This window comes from Mesoplodon bidens, assembly GCF_964165515.1.
Source record: "Mesoplodon bidens genome assembly, chromosome: 8".
NCBI lineage: Eukaryota > Metazoa > Chordata > Mammalia > Artiodactyla > Ziphiidae > Mesoplodon > Mesoplodon bidens.
The window spans coordinates 75,498,287-75,517,010 of NC_138165.1; the positions used below are offsets into that span (position 1 = coordinate 75,498,287).

At 36.6% G+C, this 18,724-nt stretch overlaps 1 protein-coding gene across 2 annotated transcripts in view; it reads right to left on the minus strand.

Moving 5' to 3' along the window:
* Positions 1–2,748: 2,748 nt before the first annotated feature.
* Positions 2,749–18,724, minus strand: part of SF3B1 (splicing factor 3b subunit 1) — a 63,230-nt gene continuing 47,254 nt past the window's right edge. For both annotated transcript variants that reach the window (XM_081242880.1, XM_081242881.1), the window contains 19 exons: positions 17,965–18,202; positions 16,624–16,836; positions 16,246–16,367; positions 14,126–14,323; positions 13,925–14,026; positions 12,244–12,423; positions 11,366–11,452; positions 10,973–11,243; positions 10,535–10,680; positions 10,283–10,429; positions 10,010–10,135; positions 9,328–9,549; positions 8,861–9,043; positions 8,662–8,773; positions 7,057–7,177; positions 6,608–6,739; positions 5,153–5,425; positions 3,520–3,736; positions 2,749–3,240 (listed from right to left, as the gene is read on the minus strand). In XM_081242880.1, the coding sequence (XP_081099006.1) occupies positions 3,082–3,240; positions 3,520–3,736; positions 5,153–5,425; positions 6,608–6,739; positions 7,057–7,177; positions 8,662–8,773; positions 8,861–9,043; positions 9,328–9,549; positions 10,010–10,135; positions 10,283–10,429; positions 10,535–10,680; positions 10,973–11,243; positions 11,366–11,452; positions 12,244–12,423; positions 13,925–14,026; positions 14,126–14,323; positions 16,246–16,367; positions 16,624–16,836; positions 17,965–18,202 (3,249 nt within the window). In that variant the 3' untranslated portion in view covers positions 2,749–3,081. The remainder of the gene's footprint in view (positions 3,241–3,519; positions 3,737–5,152; positions 5,426–6,607; positions 6,740–7,056; positions 7,178–8,661; positions 8,774–8,860; positions 9,044–9,327; positions 9,550–10,009; positions 10,136–10,282; positions 10,430–10,534; positions 10,681–10,972; positions 11,244–11,365; positions 11,453–12,243; positions 12,424–13,924; positions 14,027–14,125; positions 14,324–16,245; positions 16,368–16,623; positions 16,837–17,964; positions 18,203–18,724) is intronic.

Here is an 18,724-nt window from a genome sequence, read left to right on the forward strand (position 1 = left end):
TAACCAGGGCGCTGAACAACTGCATTCAAAGTAGAGCACCGAGAAGCTGATGCTCCTGCCCCAGTGCTGTGCACCCGGCTCCAACTGGGCCACAAGATGCTCTGAGGACCAGAAAGCAGTGAACATCTTACATGTTTTCAGCTTCTTGGTCCCAGGTCTGATGCGGAGATTTGCCCAAGGTAGGTGTTTAAGTATTTGTGAAATAGTAAATCTAGTTCCTTCCTAGGTAACTGCTGCCGAAAATGAAATACTTTTTACATCATGCTTTGTTGTTTACCAGACATATTTGAGTCCTGCTTAAACAAGTTTCAAAATGGTTTTCAAGCTAGGGAGATTTTGCCCTCCAGAGTACATGAGACAATATCTGGAGGCATTTTGGGCCATCACTACTGGGGTGGGAGTGCTATTAGCATCTACTGGGTAGTCAGGGATGCTACTCAACATCCTACAATGCCCAGGACAGTGACCCACAATGAAGATGTGTCTGGCCCAAAATGTCAATAATGCCAAGGTTGAAAAACCCTGTGACAGTTGTAGTTTCTGCTTTATGTAACCTTGTGGGATTTAAGCAGCACTAAAACACCAAAGAACCCAACAACTGAACCTACATGGCTGCAACTGTCTTTTTCAGTTTCTTTTTAAAGAAAAAGTTCTTCGGTTTTTCAATACTAAGTTCCCATATTTGGAAAACCACCCAAAGAGCTCAATATTATTAAAGTGGCACAACCACAACAGAGTGTAGTACAGGAATAATACAAAGTCAACTAAGATTAAAAACTACTCTAAGACTTTGGATATAAGAAGTTTTATTCATCTGGTGGTACTTGATGCTCACAGGGCACCATACAACAAATTTAAAAAATACAGTAAGAAAAAAATTGAACAGCCAAAGAGATCATTTCCATTAGAGGGCCCACAGAAAGACCAACAAAAGCCCACAGAAAGACCCACCTACTGTCCCCTTAAGAACATTAATTTCTTCCTGCTTAAGTTTGGCTTTAAGAAACACCAAAGGAAAGTGCAAAAGAAAAAGTCTTTGATAGTTAAAACTTCACATAGCGTCTTTCACATGAGTATCTCACAAAATGCTTTCCTTATTCAAATAAGTTTGTAAAATAATCCGAACATTTGTGAGCCTTGATTTGGTCCCAACTTTCAAGATCGCAGGCCTCAGTATTTGCCTCACCTCTCTGTCCTGAAATTTGTATCAGTAAAAAGTCACTTACAGGTAAAGCCTCCTTTGCTCCACACGGCCACTACAAAGCACAGATGTTTTACATAAAGAGCAAGGGCCCAAGCGTATTCAAGTTATACATGTACCTGAAGCGAAAATGTAACTAAATTTCCCCAAGACTGGTTTAAAACCGAACTTTCCCTTTGAAATCCACTGTATTCAATTTTCATGATTAGTAATTACTGAAGGTCATCTGACATCGAATACAGAGAAAAGCAAGATTTAAAGTTGTATGGGGGCTACTATTACAAAAACTTCTAAAAAGATAATTTTGGAAATTTAGTACACATTACCATGTTGTCACAAAGTTATGTCACAGAAGAAACGTGTTACAAATTCTGCCTGGAGGGTCAGCTAATGCTCAATATCAGTTCTGTACAAGTCAGCCAATTATAAGCTGTTTCTCAAGTAAACCTCCAAAACAGGGAGCCCTAAGTATTAACAGTTCAATCAATAAACCTCTTAGTCTCAGTATATTGGTTTTACTTACTGTGGCAGAGTCATCCTATGCTTAGGCTGCTGCAGAAGCTCACTTCCCATTAGACTGCACAGAAGTATTCAATACTATTACATAAGGAGACAAAATAAAATAGCTATGGAAGTGAAGGACTAAAAAATTTTTAGTGAAGGACTAAGAAATTTTTGGCCAGAAAATTAGGGAAAACTGAAGATATACTTTATTATATATAAAAAATTACTGCCTTAATGCTTGGTTCCTCTAGATTTAAATGGCATTTCAGTTTATGCTTGACACCTACAGATCAATTTATTATCTGATTACTAAATGCAAAACTAAGCAAACCTAGACATTTCAGCTGCTACCATTGTATAATATCAGTACACAAGTAATCTGTAACTAGATGTCTCCCCTTTTCCATTATACTGCATTTCTTAAGGGCAAGGGGCATGTCAAAAGCACCTTTGCATCCCTACAACTAAGCACAGTGGCTGGTATACAGTAGGTGCTTAACAGGTATTTACTAAATATATTGTTGAGCAGTGGCTTATGACATAGGAAAAGAGCCCAAAGATTGTCTTATTCTAACTAGCATTACTTAGGTAGTAGCCTCACTCCCAATAGGTACAAGGCAGTTTTAAAGTAAAGACACTTTCCCCACGTTCTACACAGAATCGTCAAGAGTTGGATATGACTTGAATCACTTCCCTTAAGCATGTTCATGAAGCATTTTGAGAAATCAAGAGATGAAAGGCGCTATGTAAGTGCAAAATAATATTATTCAAGACAGTTCAGCAAAGATGCTATAGTTTCTATGGTGATGAAAGGGTTGTGCTAGTTTGAGGTGAACACCCCCAAAGCTACTCTTCTCAATGTCATTATCAACAGAACAATGGAATTTTGACAAAGATGCCATCACTTTATATCGCTTGTATTCTGCTAACTACTTTCTATAAACCAGGTGACAGAAAATGATATAAAGCCACTTATTCTACACAAACCAGTACTTTATCAAAGTTCCGTATTTTACAAGTCATGTTCAAAAAACACACACAAGTTAGCATTTTGTACACAAATGTTTATTTCTCAATTAAACATTCCCTTTAAACACAAGGAATGAATTAATTCTAAATCTTCATAAAGATGAATTAAAAATGAAAGCCCTCCAGAATAGTGTGTGCAATCACTGTGTTCTTGGTCACTACTGGCGTTTACTGTTTAACATCGAAAACAAAGACAGGTTATTTAAAAATCATGCTACTGGATTTCTAGCTCTTCCTCTATGACCAGTTCTATGCTGATCTGCAATGTTTAAAAGTTTACATCACCAAATCGAAGCAAGTTTAAGGTGTGAAACAGCTGTGCATTAAACACAAAATAAACCATAAAGTTACAAGATATAGTCAAGTTCATAACGAATATACGTGTTCTTATCATCATTGTAGATTCTTGGGTAATGTGCTATGAGAGCATCCTGTGAACCAATGTAGATGGAGTTGTAAATTTTCCAATACACATCTCTGACTTTCCGGGCTGGGTGAAACAAACCCTAGAATAATTAAAAGGCTACATTATTACAAGAAATTCACAACCTTAACACAACTAACAAACCATAAAGATACAGTTCCAAGCACTTCCCTTTGAGAGCGAAAACAAGATGGCAACTGCACAGAACCGCAGTGGGCAAAGACAAAATCTAATTCTCCCTCCCCTCACAACTGTTCTCCCGTATGGCACAAATACACCCTACTGATAATTAGGAACAGTGACTTAATTCAACTAAAATTACTTTTTTCAATGAGTACTCTTTTAAAAATCTTTGACCTACCTGTAAACAATACTGCAGCATTCTACATGGTCCAATAGCAACTCTCAGACCCTCCAGGGCCCCCATAACTGCCTGAATTACATGGGGAGATGTCTCAAACACATTAGGCCACACATAGTTCAACAAGTGGTTCAGTGAATCTTCACAACCAAATCCATAAACCCCAAGTGACATGTGTTGCACCACTGCACTAGCCGTCTGTCTGTGTACAAGGTCCCTGTAACAGAGGGGGAGAAAGCTCTTTGTTAAGATACAGTCTTAGTTTCACAGAAGATACGTGCCTGCCCATTAGAAACTAAATCACAAATTCAGAGCATGGAATGGATGCAGAGTCATCCCCACACCTTATGTATCTGATACAGAATGCTTTTAGAGTGATTAATGATTCTACTTGAGAACTTTGCTTTAACGACTCAAACCCCGCTCTGGCTCAAAAACAAGCCATATTTTTCTTTGAAAGTAATATGAGCAAGAAAGCTGAGCACAGTGTACATTTTATATGCTACTAAAAATGAGAGGGAACACATGACTCTTACATACGAATGATTAACAGTAATATCTCATTTTAAACTCTGTAAATTTAAAACCTTTGAAAGTAATTCAATACAATAGGTAACTAAATTGAGATTAAATCTCTTCCCTTGTAAATTTTTTTTAAAGGTTCATTCAAGAACTCAATTTAGGGAAAGGAAGAGAAGGACCAATAATTTTTTCAAACCCAGAAATAAGAACTCTTATCACCTCCCATGTTTTAAACGAACTTATGTTTATGACAAATCATTGAGTTATTTATTCTACAATTATTCAACTGACTACAAGCACCAGATAACGGGTCTATGAAGGGTATAAAAACAAGTTCACACTCTTTACTCTCAAAGGCAGGAAGAGTACCTTAAAGGTATGAGAAAAAAACACCTGAACTTAGTTACTAGCATCCTTATTTCTCTTATTGTAATAATCTACTAGGCATAGATTGAAGTGAAGCTGTATTCCTCCTTAATAAATTTCCCAACTAAAGTAATGTTTCTTGGTACTCTATCAATCACTTCAAGCAGTACTTTATCAGTGGTCACCATCTGAATAACTGGGGGCCTGTAGTGGGAATAGTGTGGCTCTGGCAGGCTATGTTCAGTAGTTCAAAAGCCTAACAGAAACCTCTGCTTCACCTGCCGTAACAAAAAGCTAAAAAGATCAGGTCTCTTTACTATACCGATAAGCTCATGCTCAACATTTCCTCTAATTATATTTGACTTTAATTTTTAAAACAAAAGTTGATCAGGAGTTCCCTGGTAGTCCAGGGGTTAGGACTCAGCACTTTCACTGCCGGGGCCCAGGTTCAATCCCTGGTCAGGGAACCAAGATCCTGCGAGCCACGCGGTGTGGCCAAAAGGCGGGGGGTGGGGTGGGGGATTAAAACAGGGAGGGGGCACTTGGAAAAAAAATTGGGGGAACCACTATAGCATCTATCTTATTTAGAGATAACAGTCATATTTATAGTTTCATAAAAATCCAGACTAGTAGCCCCTTCTTTAACTACATCACAACAAACAGGTCATGTAATAATTACTTCCATAAGTTCTAAAATAAAAGAAGAATTATAACTGTTTTCTTGCATTTAGTTCAAGTCACTTACCTATCCATTAAAGCATCTTCAAGGAGTGGTGTTACAGCATAAATGTAGTCCTTTCCCATTTCACCAATATACTCAAACAAGAAGGAAAGTGATTTTAACACTCCATTTTGAACATTCAGTTCAGGAACTCTGTATTCATTCATTAAGGCAGGTAGTACTGTGAAGGGTGAACATGTTTCAGCGACAATAGCTATTGCTACAGTGGTACAAACTCTGTTCTGCCTTTCCTGAACTTTGAGGTTGTTTAAAAGTGTAGCCAATACATCATGAGGGCTGGAAAAAAATAAATGTGTCAGCAAACTGTTAGTTTACAAGTCAAAATTTTTTTGGAGGGAAGAAAAATAATCAAAGGAATGAAACTTTATGCTAAGTAATTACTGGGAACTTAGTAATTTTATGCTAAAATGCAATACTTTCAAGTCACTGGCATTACGGTTTCTACTTAAGAACTTCATTTAAATTAAAGTGTTCATTTTAATGAAAAAATTCAAATGGCTTCATTTTCAAATATATTTTACAGTCTTTAGTATATTTCCTGAAACAAAAAGAAATTTCATTAAATGTTTAGACTGAATAATTCTTTGAGTGGTCAGAACATGGCCACTAGAGCTAGGCAACCTTACAGTAGTATCCCAACTGTGGTCTCCCATGCCACAACACAAAAAATCTGTTTTCCAAAATCTTCCCTCCCACACACCTTTACCACATTTATTCTCCTTCTTTAAGCATTTATTCTACCACAAATTTAAAGGGACATAGGAACTAAAAAGTTAACAACAGCTATTCATTGCAAACTTCTTAACTACATCACAGATGAAAAAATATTATTGCTACCAAAAGGCAGGTGGGGAGACTCTTAATTAAATAATCCAACTTTTGTTATGTTTTATTGCTTGAAAATATTTAGTTATTAAGCCACATATATGTAAGTATCTCATTTTCTACAATGACTGTTTCTTCTAGTTTGGTTCTGGTGGAGTAGAAGCAAATAACCATAGGTTATCTAATAAAATAGCTGTCATTCAGTTGTCTGTGGATTAATTTTAGAAAAATATTTTTAAAACACATAAAGCATTAACATGAAAACTGAATTATGTTAATTGTTTTACTAAGAACTGGCCTTAATATTTTAAGCAATATCCTAAAAGGACCAACAAAATTTGAAATAATTCTGAAATGGTAGTTTCCCTCTTCTGAAAATAGTGAAGTGTGACTAAATGAAATTTTAAACTGTTCCATCTATTTTAATTCAATTTAACATTTAAGAAAACATTTCAAAAATTGAAGGTCAGTGGTTGAAGTCTATTCTAAAAAATATAAATAAAGTCCATTCTAACTGCATTGCTCATACCTTGCCTTAAAAGAGATTCTACAGAAATAGAAGCACCTTTTAACACTACAATGGGTCTATTACAAAGTAAAAAAAAAAAATACACAGAAGTAAGTAATACTCACCCAATGGCCTTTGCAATATAACCAAATGTGTTGACTGTGGCTCTACGAATAGCTTTTTTGTGAGCTTTTAAGAGCTCTAAAAGCTCAAAGCAAATCCTCATCCATTCTCTTGCAGACACATATTCAGCTCCCCTAGTTTAAAAAAATAAATAAATAAATATTTTGTTAACAATAAGTTTTAAAAGGTAAATCTGCAAATTCAGTTCTCAAAACATGATTACCAATTCATTTTAAGCATTAAATAAAATTATTACTGTTCAGAAAGGATGGTTTCGTTTTAAAAATATGCCACTCCCTCATTACTGTTCAAATGTGAAAATATTACTGAAATATGAGCCTGACCATATATACTTACATTAGCAACAATAAGCAAATTTGCAAAGTGAATAAAAAGTGGTTAAACGTGAAAACCAATATCGCTTATTAAAATGTTTAGGTAATCTGCTTACCTATCAGCAATACGTCCAACAAGATCAATACAATTCTCTTGTACTTTTTCATGCCTATTCTTTAAGATGGGGGTGAGTCTAGGCAGCAGATCTTTAATTGGTGGAGTCATCTTATGCATACCTATTTAACAGAAGTCAAACACACTATCAATTAACATGTGAACTGCAACCTTTGTTCATTTTACCTTTTATTTAACAATGTAATATACGTGACTAGGCATAAATACAAACTTACAGCTGCCTATGGAAAGAAAAAGCCCCAGCTTCAGATCAAACGCAGAATTTTTAACTTTTTATTAACAACTTCTGATTATGCATAAAAATGAAAGAAATTAGTGAAGTGATTTAAAGAATGATGGATACTCAACAACAAAAAAAAGTTTTATTTGGTTCTGAAATGTATTTGTACACTGACATTTAAATATGGGGACAGCTTATGTTCCGGCCATACACAACAATATAAGCCAGAGGTAGACATATAAATTAAAGCAAAATTTTCCAGAAAGGGCCCCCTTACCCTTTAACTGCAAAACAAACAGATCTCCAGTCTCCCTGCAATGCAGGGCATACTTGGATGGTATTTACACCTATGAAGAGAGAAAAAAGGAGGCAGCTGGCAGGGGCTCTTGCTCTAACTAGAACTGCTTGCTCTGATTCTCTCTCCATTGCTTTTCCCATGTTTCTCTGACCAACAATATGGTTTACAATTCCCTGCAAACCAGAGCCCCACAGGTGGCCAAGTAACTGATTTTTGGCAAGTATCTCCAAGTAGAGAGAGAGGAAAGGGCTGAACTGGGGATTATATGTAAATGCAATGGTTCAAAGACCTCCTATACTGCATAAAAACCCCTTACTAAAATGAGAAAAATAGTGGCTATCACAGCCAGCTATTTCAACCTCCTGATAGGTTATTTCTGTCCCTCTAAACTCCACAGAAGTTACTTCTGCAATAGTTACATTCACTTATATTGAAGGATAAAACAAGAGACCATTTGTTTGTTCCATCATAATGCCCTTAAAGATAATGCCATAATGCCTTCACACCCAAGAGCATTTGTAATACACCTGTTTTAACTTTGGGTAAAGAACTGAAAGGACAGTTTAAAAGAATTGGATTTAAATAAAAATGAGATCACTTGATCAATTCACTTTTCTCTCTGGTTATTGTTCCTTGAACTTAACAGCAAGCAGGAAAACCTACCATAACCATTTACTAATTCAAGGTTGAATAAATATATAATATAAAACTTTAGAGTTCTTTCCACCCACCACCTCCTCTCCCATGTATTTCAGGTGAGACACAATTTTTTTTAGGGCCCTCTATCCCATGACTTCCAAGTTTTTTGAGTTGTGACTACTTCCTTCTCTCTTGCAGGTCCTAAACTTGCCCTCTTTCTCTCTTTTAAAGTAAAATATAAATAGATTTTGGGAGATAAGATTCTCCCAAAATGTGACATCCCAACTTAACTGTAATTTTCAGTGGTTAAAAAAAAAGTATCAGACATTCATTAGTCAACTCCTAAACAGGATTCTCTATTTTACTTTCAAACTACCAAAGAAACTTTAAAATGCAAAAAATTCTTACATGACCAACAAATTCCATACCTATTACATTTACAATGGCCTTCAGTGCTCCAAGAATGCTGCCCAATACTTCAGGGTACTCTTCGCCCAAATACTCATACAAAACAACACCCAAGTGCCCCATCAATTTTTCCTGTAATAAAAAAATAATAATGATGAAATGTTACTGTTTACATTACTCCTTTTGGTGAAGAAATAAGAATCTGATATAAAAGTTTACCTCTTGACAAGTCTTCATGACAACAGCCGTTCGAGAGATCAAGTCAGCTGCCTGTTGCCTAACTTTTGCTGATTTGTTATTTAAACGCCACAAAACTGTACCGCAGATCTGAGGCAAGTACGGTTTGACTCGTTTGCCAAGAGCATTGACCACTGTGCCAAAGCCGTTCAACATTACTGAGTCCTTAAAAAAAAAAAAAAAGCCAAGTTAAATTTAAAAACTATATTCAATGTGAACAAGAATTCAGTTTGTGACTAAACAGTTGAAATATACTTATATTCCGTTTCCAAGAATCTAACCTAAAAATTTGAGGTAGAAGAATATTTCTTTGTAGCCAACTGCATGAGAACATGAGCATTTAAAAATTATTTCAAATTTAATTACTCTTTGGTGATAATATTTGCTTGAAAATATATTTTACAAACATGAAAGTCAGTGGCAACTTGCCTAATAATTAGTATCATTACCTCTGTAGTCTGTTCTTGAAAAGCATAAAGAATACCATCAATCAGTTGTTCTTCAAGTTTATGATCAATATCTGCTGCTCCCAAGTTGCCCATAATTTTCTCAATTGTCTCCATCACCATTTTTCTGTATTGTTCAGCTTCATCTTTCAGATCATCCACAATCCTGGATATAATTTCTGCTGCACCTACTTTGTTTGCCAACTCCACAGTAGTATCAACTAACTAAAAAGAGGAGGAAAAATCATTTAATTTACTGCTTTTCCAAGGAAATAGAGACATCATGAAAATGGAATATTCTGAAGATACTATTTAGCTAATAAGCATGCTGAGAACAGATGGCTCCTACTATTAAAACTTTAAGAAAAAGGTGGCCAAAAATATTTAAATATGAGTCTAAGTCAAGGGGATTTAAGGTTAAGATTGTATTCATGCTTCACCTAGCCAGATTAAGCAGTTCATTTACTAGACAAAAATGTCAACTCATAGTTGGCTATTTATCCTGGAATACAAAAAAAAAAAGGGAAGTTAACTGGCTGACTAAAATCCATCTCCTTTCACAATCAAGCACATACAACCTGTGAGGTTCTCAAGGCAAAAAATAACTTATGTAATACGCATTCAAACTGACTAAAGGATCAGTTGGAAGAATTTCTGAAAATATTTTTTTATGATAAAAGCTTACCTGCCGGTAATTTCTTCTATCCAAAGCCATTCTGTGTTGCCAGAAGTGTTTGAAAAAAGGAGGAAGGATCTCTGTTTTAATGTAGTTTGCTTCTACACCATCTGTTCCACAACACTGCTTTACCACCTAAAATGTTAAAAAATAATAATAGTAATCACAGTCCTGGTTTAATACACAATAGTTTTTTTTTTTTTAATGATATAAAATTCTCTTTGAACCATGAAACACATTTAGACTAACAGATCTGGAACAGCAACAATTTGCAACAAGTACCTTCAGCACAATTTTCTTCATTTCTTCATCAGGAGATTGGAATTCTCGAATAAGAATTAACATCACTTCTCTAGTATAGTAGTTGGCATATTCTGCATCCATGAGAGGAATAAGATACCCAATAGCCTTTAAGAAAGCGGCCAGACCCTATTTTAAAATAAAAAATATATATATACTTAATAAATTAGATTTAAGTCACTTGAACTTCAATGAGAAATAAAAAGAAAAATGAAATCAAACTGGTGAATCTACCTTTCCTCTGTGTTGGCGGATACCCTTCCATAGAGGCTTTAACACAGAATCAAAAGATTCGATACCATAAGGAGTTGCTGCTTCAGCCAAGGCGGCAATGGCCAAAGCGCTAATGGTCCTAACTTTCTGCTGCTCATCCACAAGACCTATAAAAAACCAAACACAGGTTTTAACTAAGCAACATTACCTAACTTCCATAGCATCATCCAGATTCTAGCAATATATCTAACCATTTAGTCAAACTGCAGAATCTGTTCCCATTAGACAAAATTAGGCAAAAGCCAGTATGAACCACAGCCTATTAGCAGCTAATATTACAAATCCAATCATAAACTATATGGTGTTTATGTAGTTTACCTTCCATTTCTCTCTCCAAAAATCAGTAGCCTAAATTTCAGGAAACTGTCTTACAAAAGACACAGTTATACTACAACTTACCATGTTCAATGATTTCAACTAAACTTCTGAGATGTGGCAAGATGGCACAGCCCATGAGAATAGCTATTTGCTGTACAATTTTTATACCAGTGTGTCTTGCTTGCCAGGACTTCTTGCTTTTGCACACAGCTTTTAAGAAAGGCAATAATGAAGGAATACCCAGGGCAGAGGCTACAACAGCAAAAGCTCTAGCTGTTGTGTTACGGACATACTCATCCATGTTATCTATATCAGGTCTCATGGTAGAGATCATAGTAGCCAGACCTGCAGCCTAAAAGTTTAAGAAAAAAGCAACAGTCATGAGTTGATAACATTAACCCTCAACCATTTCATTCTAAAATCAAATAATCCTATCAACATATATAAAACTTTCTTCTCCAGAAACATAAATACCTTTGCCAAATTAGAAATAATCTCTCGGCCTTCCACTCTAGCATAGTAATCCTCATCAATCAACAATGGTTCAATGACCACTAGGATCTGAAAAAGAGAAGGAGTTACATTTTCACAGCAATTACTGATGCAGTGCTCAAGTAACAGTACATGTAAGGGAATTTATAATTACCAGGACTTTGTTAATCAAGGGATAAATTAAGAATTTTAATCACACAACTTTAAACCCCACATAAAGATGAATATTTGGGAGCACTGTTAACCACACAGACTATAAAATACACACACACACACACACACACACACACACACACACACACACACACACACACACACACACACACACACACACACACACACACACACACACACACACACACACACACACACACACACACACACACACACACACACACACACACACACACACACACACACACACACACACACACACACGCCCATCTGCATTTTACAATTTTAAACCATAATTACCATCAGCAAAAAGATGATTCTTAGTACTAAATGGCATGGTACAGAAACATTTTCTCATTCTAATATCAGTAAAAGCAAATTTTAAAATATGAACCCACTATATAAGATGGCAAAAAGTTACATCTATTTACACATGTATTTGTGTATGTATGCTTGTGCGAAGAAAAAGGTCTGGGAGGGCATGTAAATTTAACATTGGTTAACTGAATATCTTTAAAGGGGTTGAAATTTCCCTTTTTATTGTGAATGTGTAACATCAGCTGTTACTTTTTTAGAATTTTTAAATTTCACACATACACCTAATAATAAGCTGGTAAAAAAATATTCACTAATTCCTTTTACATTAAAAAATATCGAACCATTAGAAACACAAATTGAGAACAAACCTTGTGCACATATGGTCGAACTAAGTCATCAAGTTTGTATAATATTCTATCAATAACTTTTACAAGTAAATGACGCTCTTGATCCTCAAGTGTAGGCGACATCAGCAGAGGAAGAATCTGATTAAACAAAGGACCAGCTCCAAATTCACGAGCTTTATCAGTAATCTGACGCAATGCAGCCTGGAAGAAAAAAGAGTAATAGGCATATTTTTTTATAAGCATAAGCAAATTAATTACTCCACGGTTTTCTGTAACTGAATATTTTAGTGTAAACTTCAGACATCTTACATAGAGTAGCATGAGTTCATTCCCATCAAAATTACTCTGAAGTCTGAACTTTTGCGATAAAGGCTCAATGTTTTCAGTTAATTAAAAAAGGGTAACTGAATTCTGGAGAGGGTGTGGAGAAAAGAGAACCCTCCTACACTGTTGGTGGGAATGTAAGTTGGTGCAACCACTGTGGAAAACACTATGGAGATTCCTCAGAAAACTAAAAATAGAGTTACCACATGATCTAGCAATCCCACTCCTGGGCATATATCTGGACAAAAATATAATTCAAAAAGATACATGCACCCCGCCCCCCCATGTTCATAGCAGCACTATTTACAATAGTCAAGATATGGAAAACACCTAAATGACCATCGACAGATGAATGGATAAAGAAGATGTGGTGCATATATACAACAGAATACTTACTACTCATCCATAAACAAGAATAAAATACAGTAAGTCCTCTACATACAAATCTTCAAGTTGTGAACTTTCAAAGATGCGAACATACCCCTGTATGCCAGCTGCTGTACTGTACTACTGTACTTTTCAAGGTACTGTACTGTAAGATTAAAACTGCTTTATTTTTTGTTTTTTACGTATTATTTGTGTGAAAAGTATTATAAATCTATTACAGTACAGTACTATATAGCTAGCCAATTGTGTTAGTTGGGTTACCTAGGCTAACTTTGTTGGACTTAAGAACAAATTGGACTTATGAACCACCCTCAGAACGGAACTCATTGGTATGTAAGGGACTTACTGTAATGCCATTGCAGCAACATGGATGCAACTAGAGATTATCATACTAAGTGAAGTAAGTCAGAAAGAGAAAGACAAATACCATATGATATCACTTGCATGTGGAATCTAAAATATGACACAAATGAACCTATATATGAAACAGAAACAGAATCAGGGACACAGAGAATAGACTGGTGGTTGCCAATAGGGAGAGGGGTGGGAGAGGGTTGAACTGGGAGTCTGGGATTAGCAGATGCAAACTGGTATATATAGAGTGGATAAACAACAAGGTCCTACTGTATAGCACTGGGAACTATATTCAATATCCTGTGATAAACCATAATAGAAAAGAATATGAAAAAGAATGTATATATATGTATAACTAAGTCAGTTTGCTGTACAGCAGTAATTAATACATTGTAAGTCAACTATACTTCAATAAAAATAAATTTAAAAAAAGGGTAATTTAATAGAGTCACAGAGTATAATATAAAACTCCTTAACTTCTCCTAAAGGATCAACCACCTTCAAGCCACATAAGGTACTAATACAATACCCCACATAATTCCACTAATTACATTAGAATCTTCAGCATATTTTAAAGGCTCTGATGATAAAATGGAGAATTATAATGAACATGATGATTTAATAAACTGGTACTTACTTTTCTCATTGGAGGTGTTCCATTCTTAATTTTTAAAAGCAACTTCATTATTTTTCGCTCTTTTTGCTCTTCTGGACTAAGTGTTGATTCATCAACATCAACCTAACAGTAAAAAGTAAAAAATTTAAAGGTTAGTGGAGATACTATGACTTATAACTTCTATATAAAAAGTAATATTTTATTTCTGGTATTATCACTTACCAAAAGTTTATCAAAGTACTGAATATCATCAGGTTTTAAAAATGGAAGATTTCCAGATGGTTGGTCATTAACACTTTTCATAGTTCTATCTTCAGTTTGCATGTGGAAACCTGTCATACCACCCAAAGGTGTTGGAGTTGCTGTCAGCTTTCGAGCTGGAGTTCGAATAGGAACGTATCCAGCTGGAGGGGGAAGTACCTAATACAGTAAAAAGACAGTTTAGGATTTTCTTAACTTTACATAGTAAATAATAACAAAAATGAATAATATTTGCAGTTAAGATGCTTTTTGCTTAGAGGCAAGAATTAATTAAAATCAATCCCATTTTTCTATCTTATTTATAAGTTTAAAATATACAAGTATTACTATTTCTCATCAAATTTAAATTTAAATTAAGTGTATTAGAAGTGTGGGGAAATGAGGAGATACACGAAGTGGGCTTACGAATTCTGATCACTTTCAAACACTAGTCTATATAAACATGTTGGTGAACCAATGTCATATAAATGGAAATAAGCTCAAAGTGCACATAATGTATAAAATAATATATTTTGGTAATAAATTAAAAATAATTCATGTAAATCTCTACGAAAACAAATCTTAATATTTAAGTCGTTCTACAAAAATGATTGACTGCATAAAAACTAAAACCAAAATATTCACCAAAGCCCTGTAAATACACAACATTTGACTAAACCCAAAAAATTCACTCAAGAGTCACAAAGGAGGGCTTCCCTGGTGGCACAGTGGTTGGGAATCCACCTGCCAGTGCAGGGGACATGGGTTTGAGCCCTGGTGCAGGAAGATCCCACATGCCACGGAGCAGCTGGGCCCCTGCGCCACGGCTGCTGAGCCTACGCTCTAGGACCCACGAGCCACAGCTGCTGAGCCCACGTACCTGGGGCCCGTGCTCCACAACAGGAAAAGCCACTGCAGTGAGAGGCTCGCGCGCTGCAACGAAGAGTGGCCCCTGCTCACTGCAACTAGAGAAAGCCCACGTGCAGCAATGAAGACCCAATGCACCCAAATATAAATAAATTTTAAAAAGAAAAAAGAAAAAGATGTAATGACTATCCTCTTAGGAAAAAAAAAAGAAAAAACTTGTATTAGAAAAAAAAAAAAGATTCACAAAGGAGGATTTTCCCCCTCCTACTAATAAACAAATCAATGAATGCAATTGTGACAGACACTTAGCCAGTCAATAGTAGGCTGGAGAGTGACTATACCCACAGCATTACACGGAGGGTTCAATAAGTTATAAAGCAGTAAAGTTATGCATACTTGAAACAAATACTCTAATACAAACCTAATGAGGAGGTAGGGGGAAACACATACATAAAAACTGTTAAAAAAGCAACAGGCGGGCTTCCCTGGCGGCGCAGTAGTTGAGAGTCCGCCTGCCGAGGCAGGGGACACGGGTTCGTGCCCTGGTCCGGGAAGATCCCACATGCCGCGGGTCGGCTAGGCCCGTGAGCCATGGCCGCTGAGCCTGCGCGTCTGGAGCCCGTGCTCCGCAACAGGAGAGGCCACAGCAGTGAGAAGCACGCGTACCGCAAAAAAAAAAAAAAAAAAAAAAAAAGCAACAGGCATTGGCAGAAAAGGCTCTGTAAAGGCCATCAAATGACTTAAGTTCCAGCCCTAGTTATAACATCAGCTATATGACCACTTTTAGACCAGCAAAAAGTCCTTGAGTAACAGGTACCTACAAGATTTTACAGTTCAAAATGAACTTCTAGTTGCTACGGTAAAGAGAGAACATAACATTCTTCGTGTCCACTGGCAACCCATGAACTAAATACACAAGATTTTGTGAGACACCAAGTAAAATAACCATGATCTAATGTTGGAAATGAAATACACTTGGAAACAGCTAAAGAATGAAATGGCAGTAGTAAATGTGAACAAGGCCAATGCAAACTTGACCAGTTAGTATTTTCAAAGAATATTTAAAATAAAATCCAGGGAATTCCCTGGCGGTCTAGTGGTTAGGACTTGGAACTTTCACTGCCAGGGCCCGGGTTCGATCCCTGGTTGGTGAACTCAGATCCTGCAAGCCACTCAGCATAGCCAAAAAAAATCCATATCCTAAAAACCACCACACTCATATTCACTGTTTTTACCTTATATCCTTCTGGGAACATAGCATCTAACTCTTCATCAGACAATGGGCGATTTCTCTCATCAATTTCTCTCTCCCACCGCCAAGCCTGAAGCTGTTCAGGAGTCATACTCATTATGTGACCTAACAAAAAAGCAAATTTCTGTAACAATCTATGTAGTGTAAGACTTTTATCATTACACAGATCCTTGGGATATAAGATGGTTAAAATCAATTCTAACATTTAACTGTTTATATTATAAACTCGAAACCAAGACTTCTTTTTACATCCTGTTATTCTTGCTAAAAATAGGCATTAATGGCACACAGAAAAACCACAAAGAAAAAATGCAAAATACTAACAAGGGAAAAAATTAATTTCCAATGATAAAATTTCTACCTGGAGTGGGAGTAGCCATGTTCATGGCTGGCGTGCCAATTGGTGTCTTTCCAGGGGTCAGAACAGGAGTGCTTCCACCCATCTGACTAGCTGGTGTTTCATCCCAACGTGACTTTCTTTTACTGGCTCCAGGAGTTGGTGTTTCACCAATGGAATCTCCACCTCGATCTGTTCGAGGTGTCTCAGCCCATCCACTTCCATGTCCAGGAGTATCTTTAAAGAAAAGGAGTGAATAAGCCTGAAATTTTAACCACTGTCAAAAAATGACTATTTTCAGACAACTAATATACTCAAACTGATCAACTTCAGAAACAGGATATTCCTAAAATGGAGACACATTTAAGTTTTAATGTTTCATTTCATATTTATTCTCCTTGACTGTATCTTCTCCATGGATCACAAAAACAATAAATGGTAACCATCGAGGAACAGGAAAACAGAGCAAAGGATTTTTCCAACCACCCACAACATCACAACCCATAGACAGCCACTTTATGTATCTTGGGCCACCTTTCATTTCTCCATGGAGTGAGATTACTCTGCATGTACAATTCTATACTGCCTCTCTCATCCATTATCTTTTTTTTCCAGGATTTTTTTTGGCTGCGCCGTGCGGCCTGTGGGATCTTAGTTTTAGTTCCCCGACCAGGGATGGAACCCGGGCCCCTTCAGTGAAATCACCGAGTCCTAACCACTGGACCACCAGGGAATTCCCTACATTACATGTTAAGCACTCTGACCAATCACTAAAAATTCTTTATGAAATTTTAATATAGCAGATGTAATGTTAAATCTTAACTTCCCAACGCTAATCTCATAAATAATTAATGAAATACAGCTTTAGAGAGTTTACACAAAAAACAAGATATTTAGGCAAAGTTACACAGACAGAAAGTAAATGAGAGGTAACCAAAGGCTGGGAGGGGTAAGAATGGAGAGTTATTGCTTAATGGGTACAGTTTTTGTTTGGGATGATGACACAGTTCTAGAAATGAATAAAGGCAATGGTTGCACAACACTGTGAATATACTTAATGCCACTGAATTGTACACTTATAATTGTTAAAATGGTAAATTTTATGTTACATATATTATACTACAACAAAAAAGAGGTTACGGCCTACAAACTTCACTTTCTTCTAATGTTCTTCCTAAAATAAATCTTAAACCTCTTCAAGAAGGGAAAAGAATTAGGTATATCATCTTAGTTCTTTACCTGTCCCAAAAGCATCTGTTTATTTGTCTGTCTTCCTAGGACCAGAGAACAGATTTTGGCCATAAACATACCACTCATCAAATCAACATTTTACCCAAACACACACCCAAACTCCACTAGAAGTACCTCTTTCTGTTTTGGGGGTCTCATCCCATCTGTTTTTACGAGCACTGGAAGTTGCACCTCCATGGCCTGGTGTCGCGTGGCCTGGTGTATCGCCTCGTCCAGGGGTAGCAGCTCCCGCAGGTGTGTGACTAGGTGTAGGATCCCATATTTTTGAGCCTGGGGTTGCTCCAGGAGTCTCACTTCCTTTTGCACGACCTGGTGTCTCATCCCATCTTAAGGAAGGGGTATGTCCAGGGGTCTTAACAGAGCAAAAAAAAATTTATTTCATACACCCACATAAAAATTAGAAAACCTGTTAAGCAAACAAAAAAAAATTAAATGTTTTAGTTCATGATTAAGAGAATAGATTATCCTTCTGCTTAAAAGATACCTACTTTCTAGCAAATATGTTTATGACAAAAAACAAAGATTTAATTTGGAGCAATGAAAAAAGCCCTAATTTATTTTTTTTTAAAGGAATTTTTGCTTAAAAAAATTTTTTTTTAAATTTATTCATTTATGGCTGTGTTGGCTCTTCGTTTCTGTGTGAGGGCTTTCTCCAGTTGAGGCAAGTGGGGGCCACTCCTCATCGCGGTGCGCGGGCCTCTCACTATCGCGGCCTCTCGTTGCGGAGCACAGGCTCCAGACGTGCAGGTTCAGTAATTGTGGCTCACGGGGCTAGCTGCTCCGTGGCATGTGGGATATTCCCAGACCAGGGCTCGAACCTGTGTCCCCTGCATTGGCAGGCAGATTCTCAACCACTGTGCCACCAGGGAGGCCC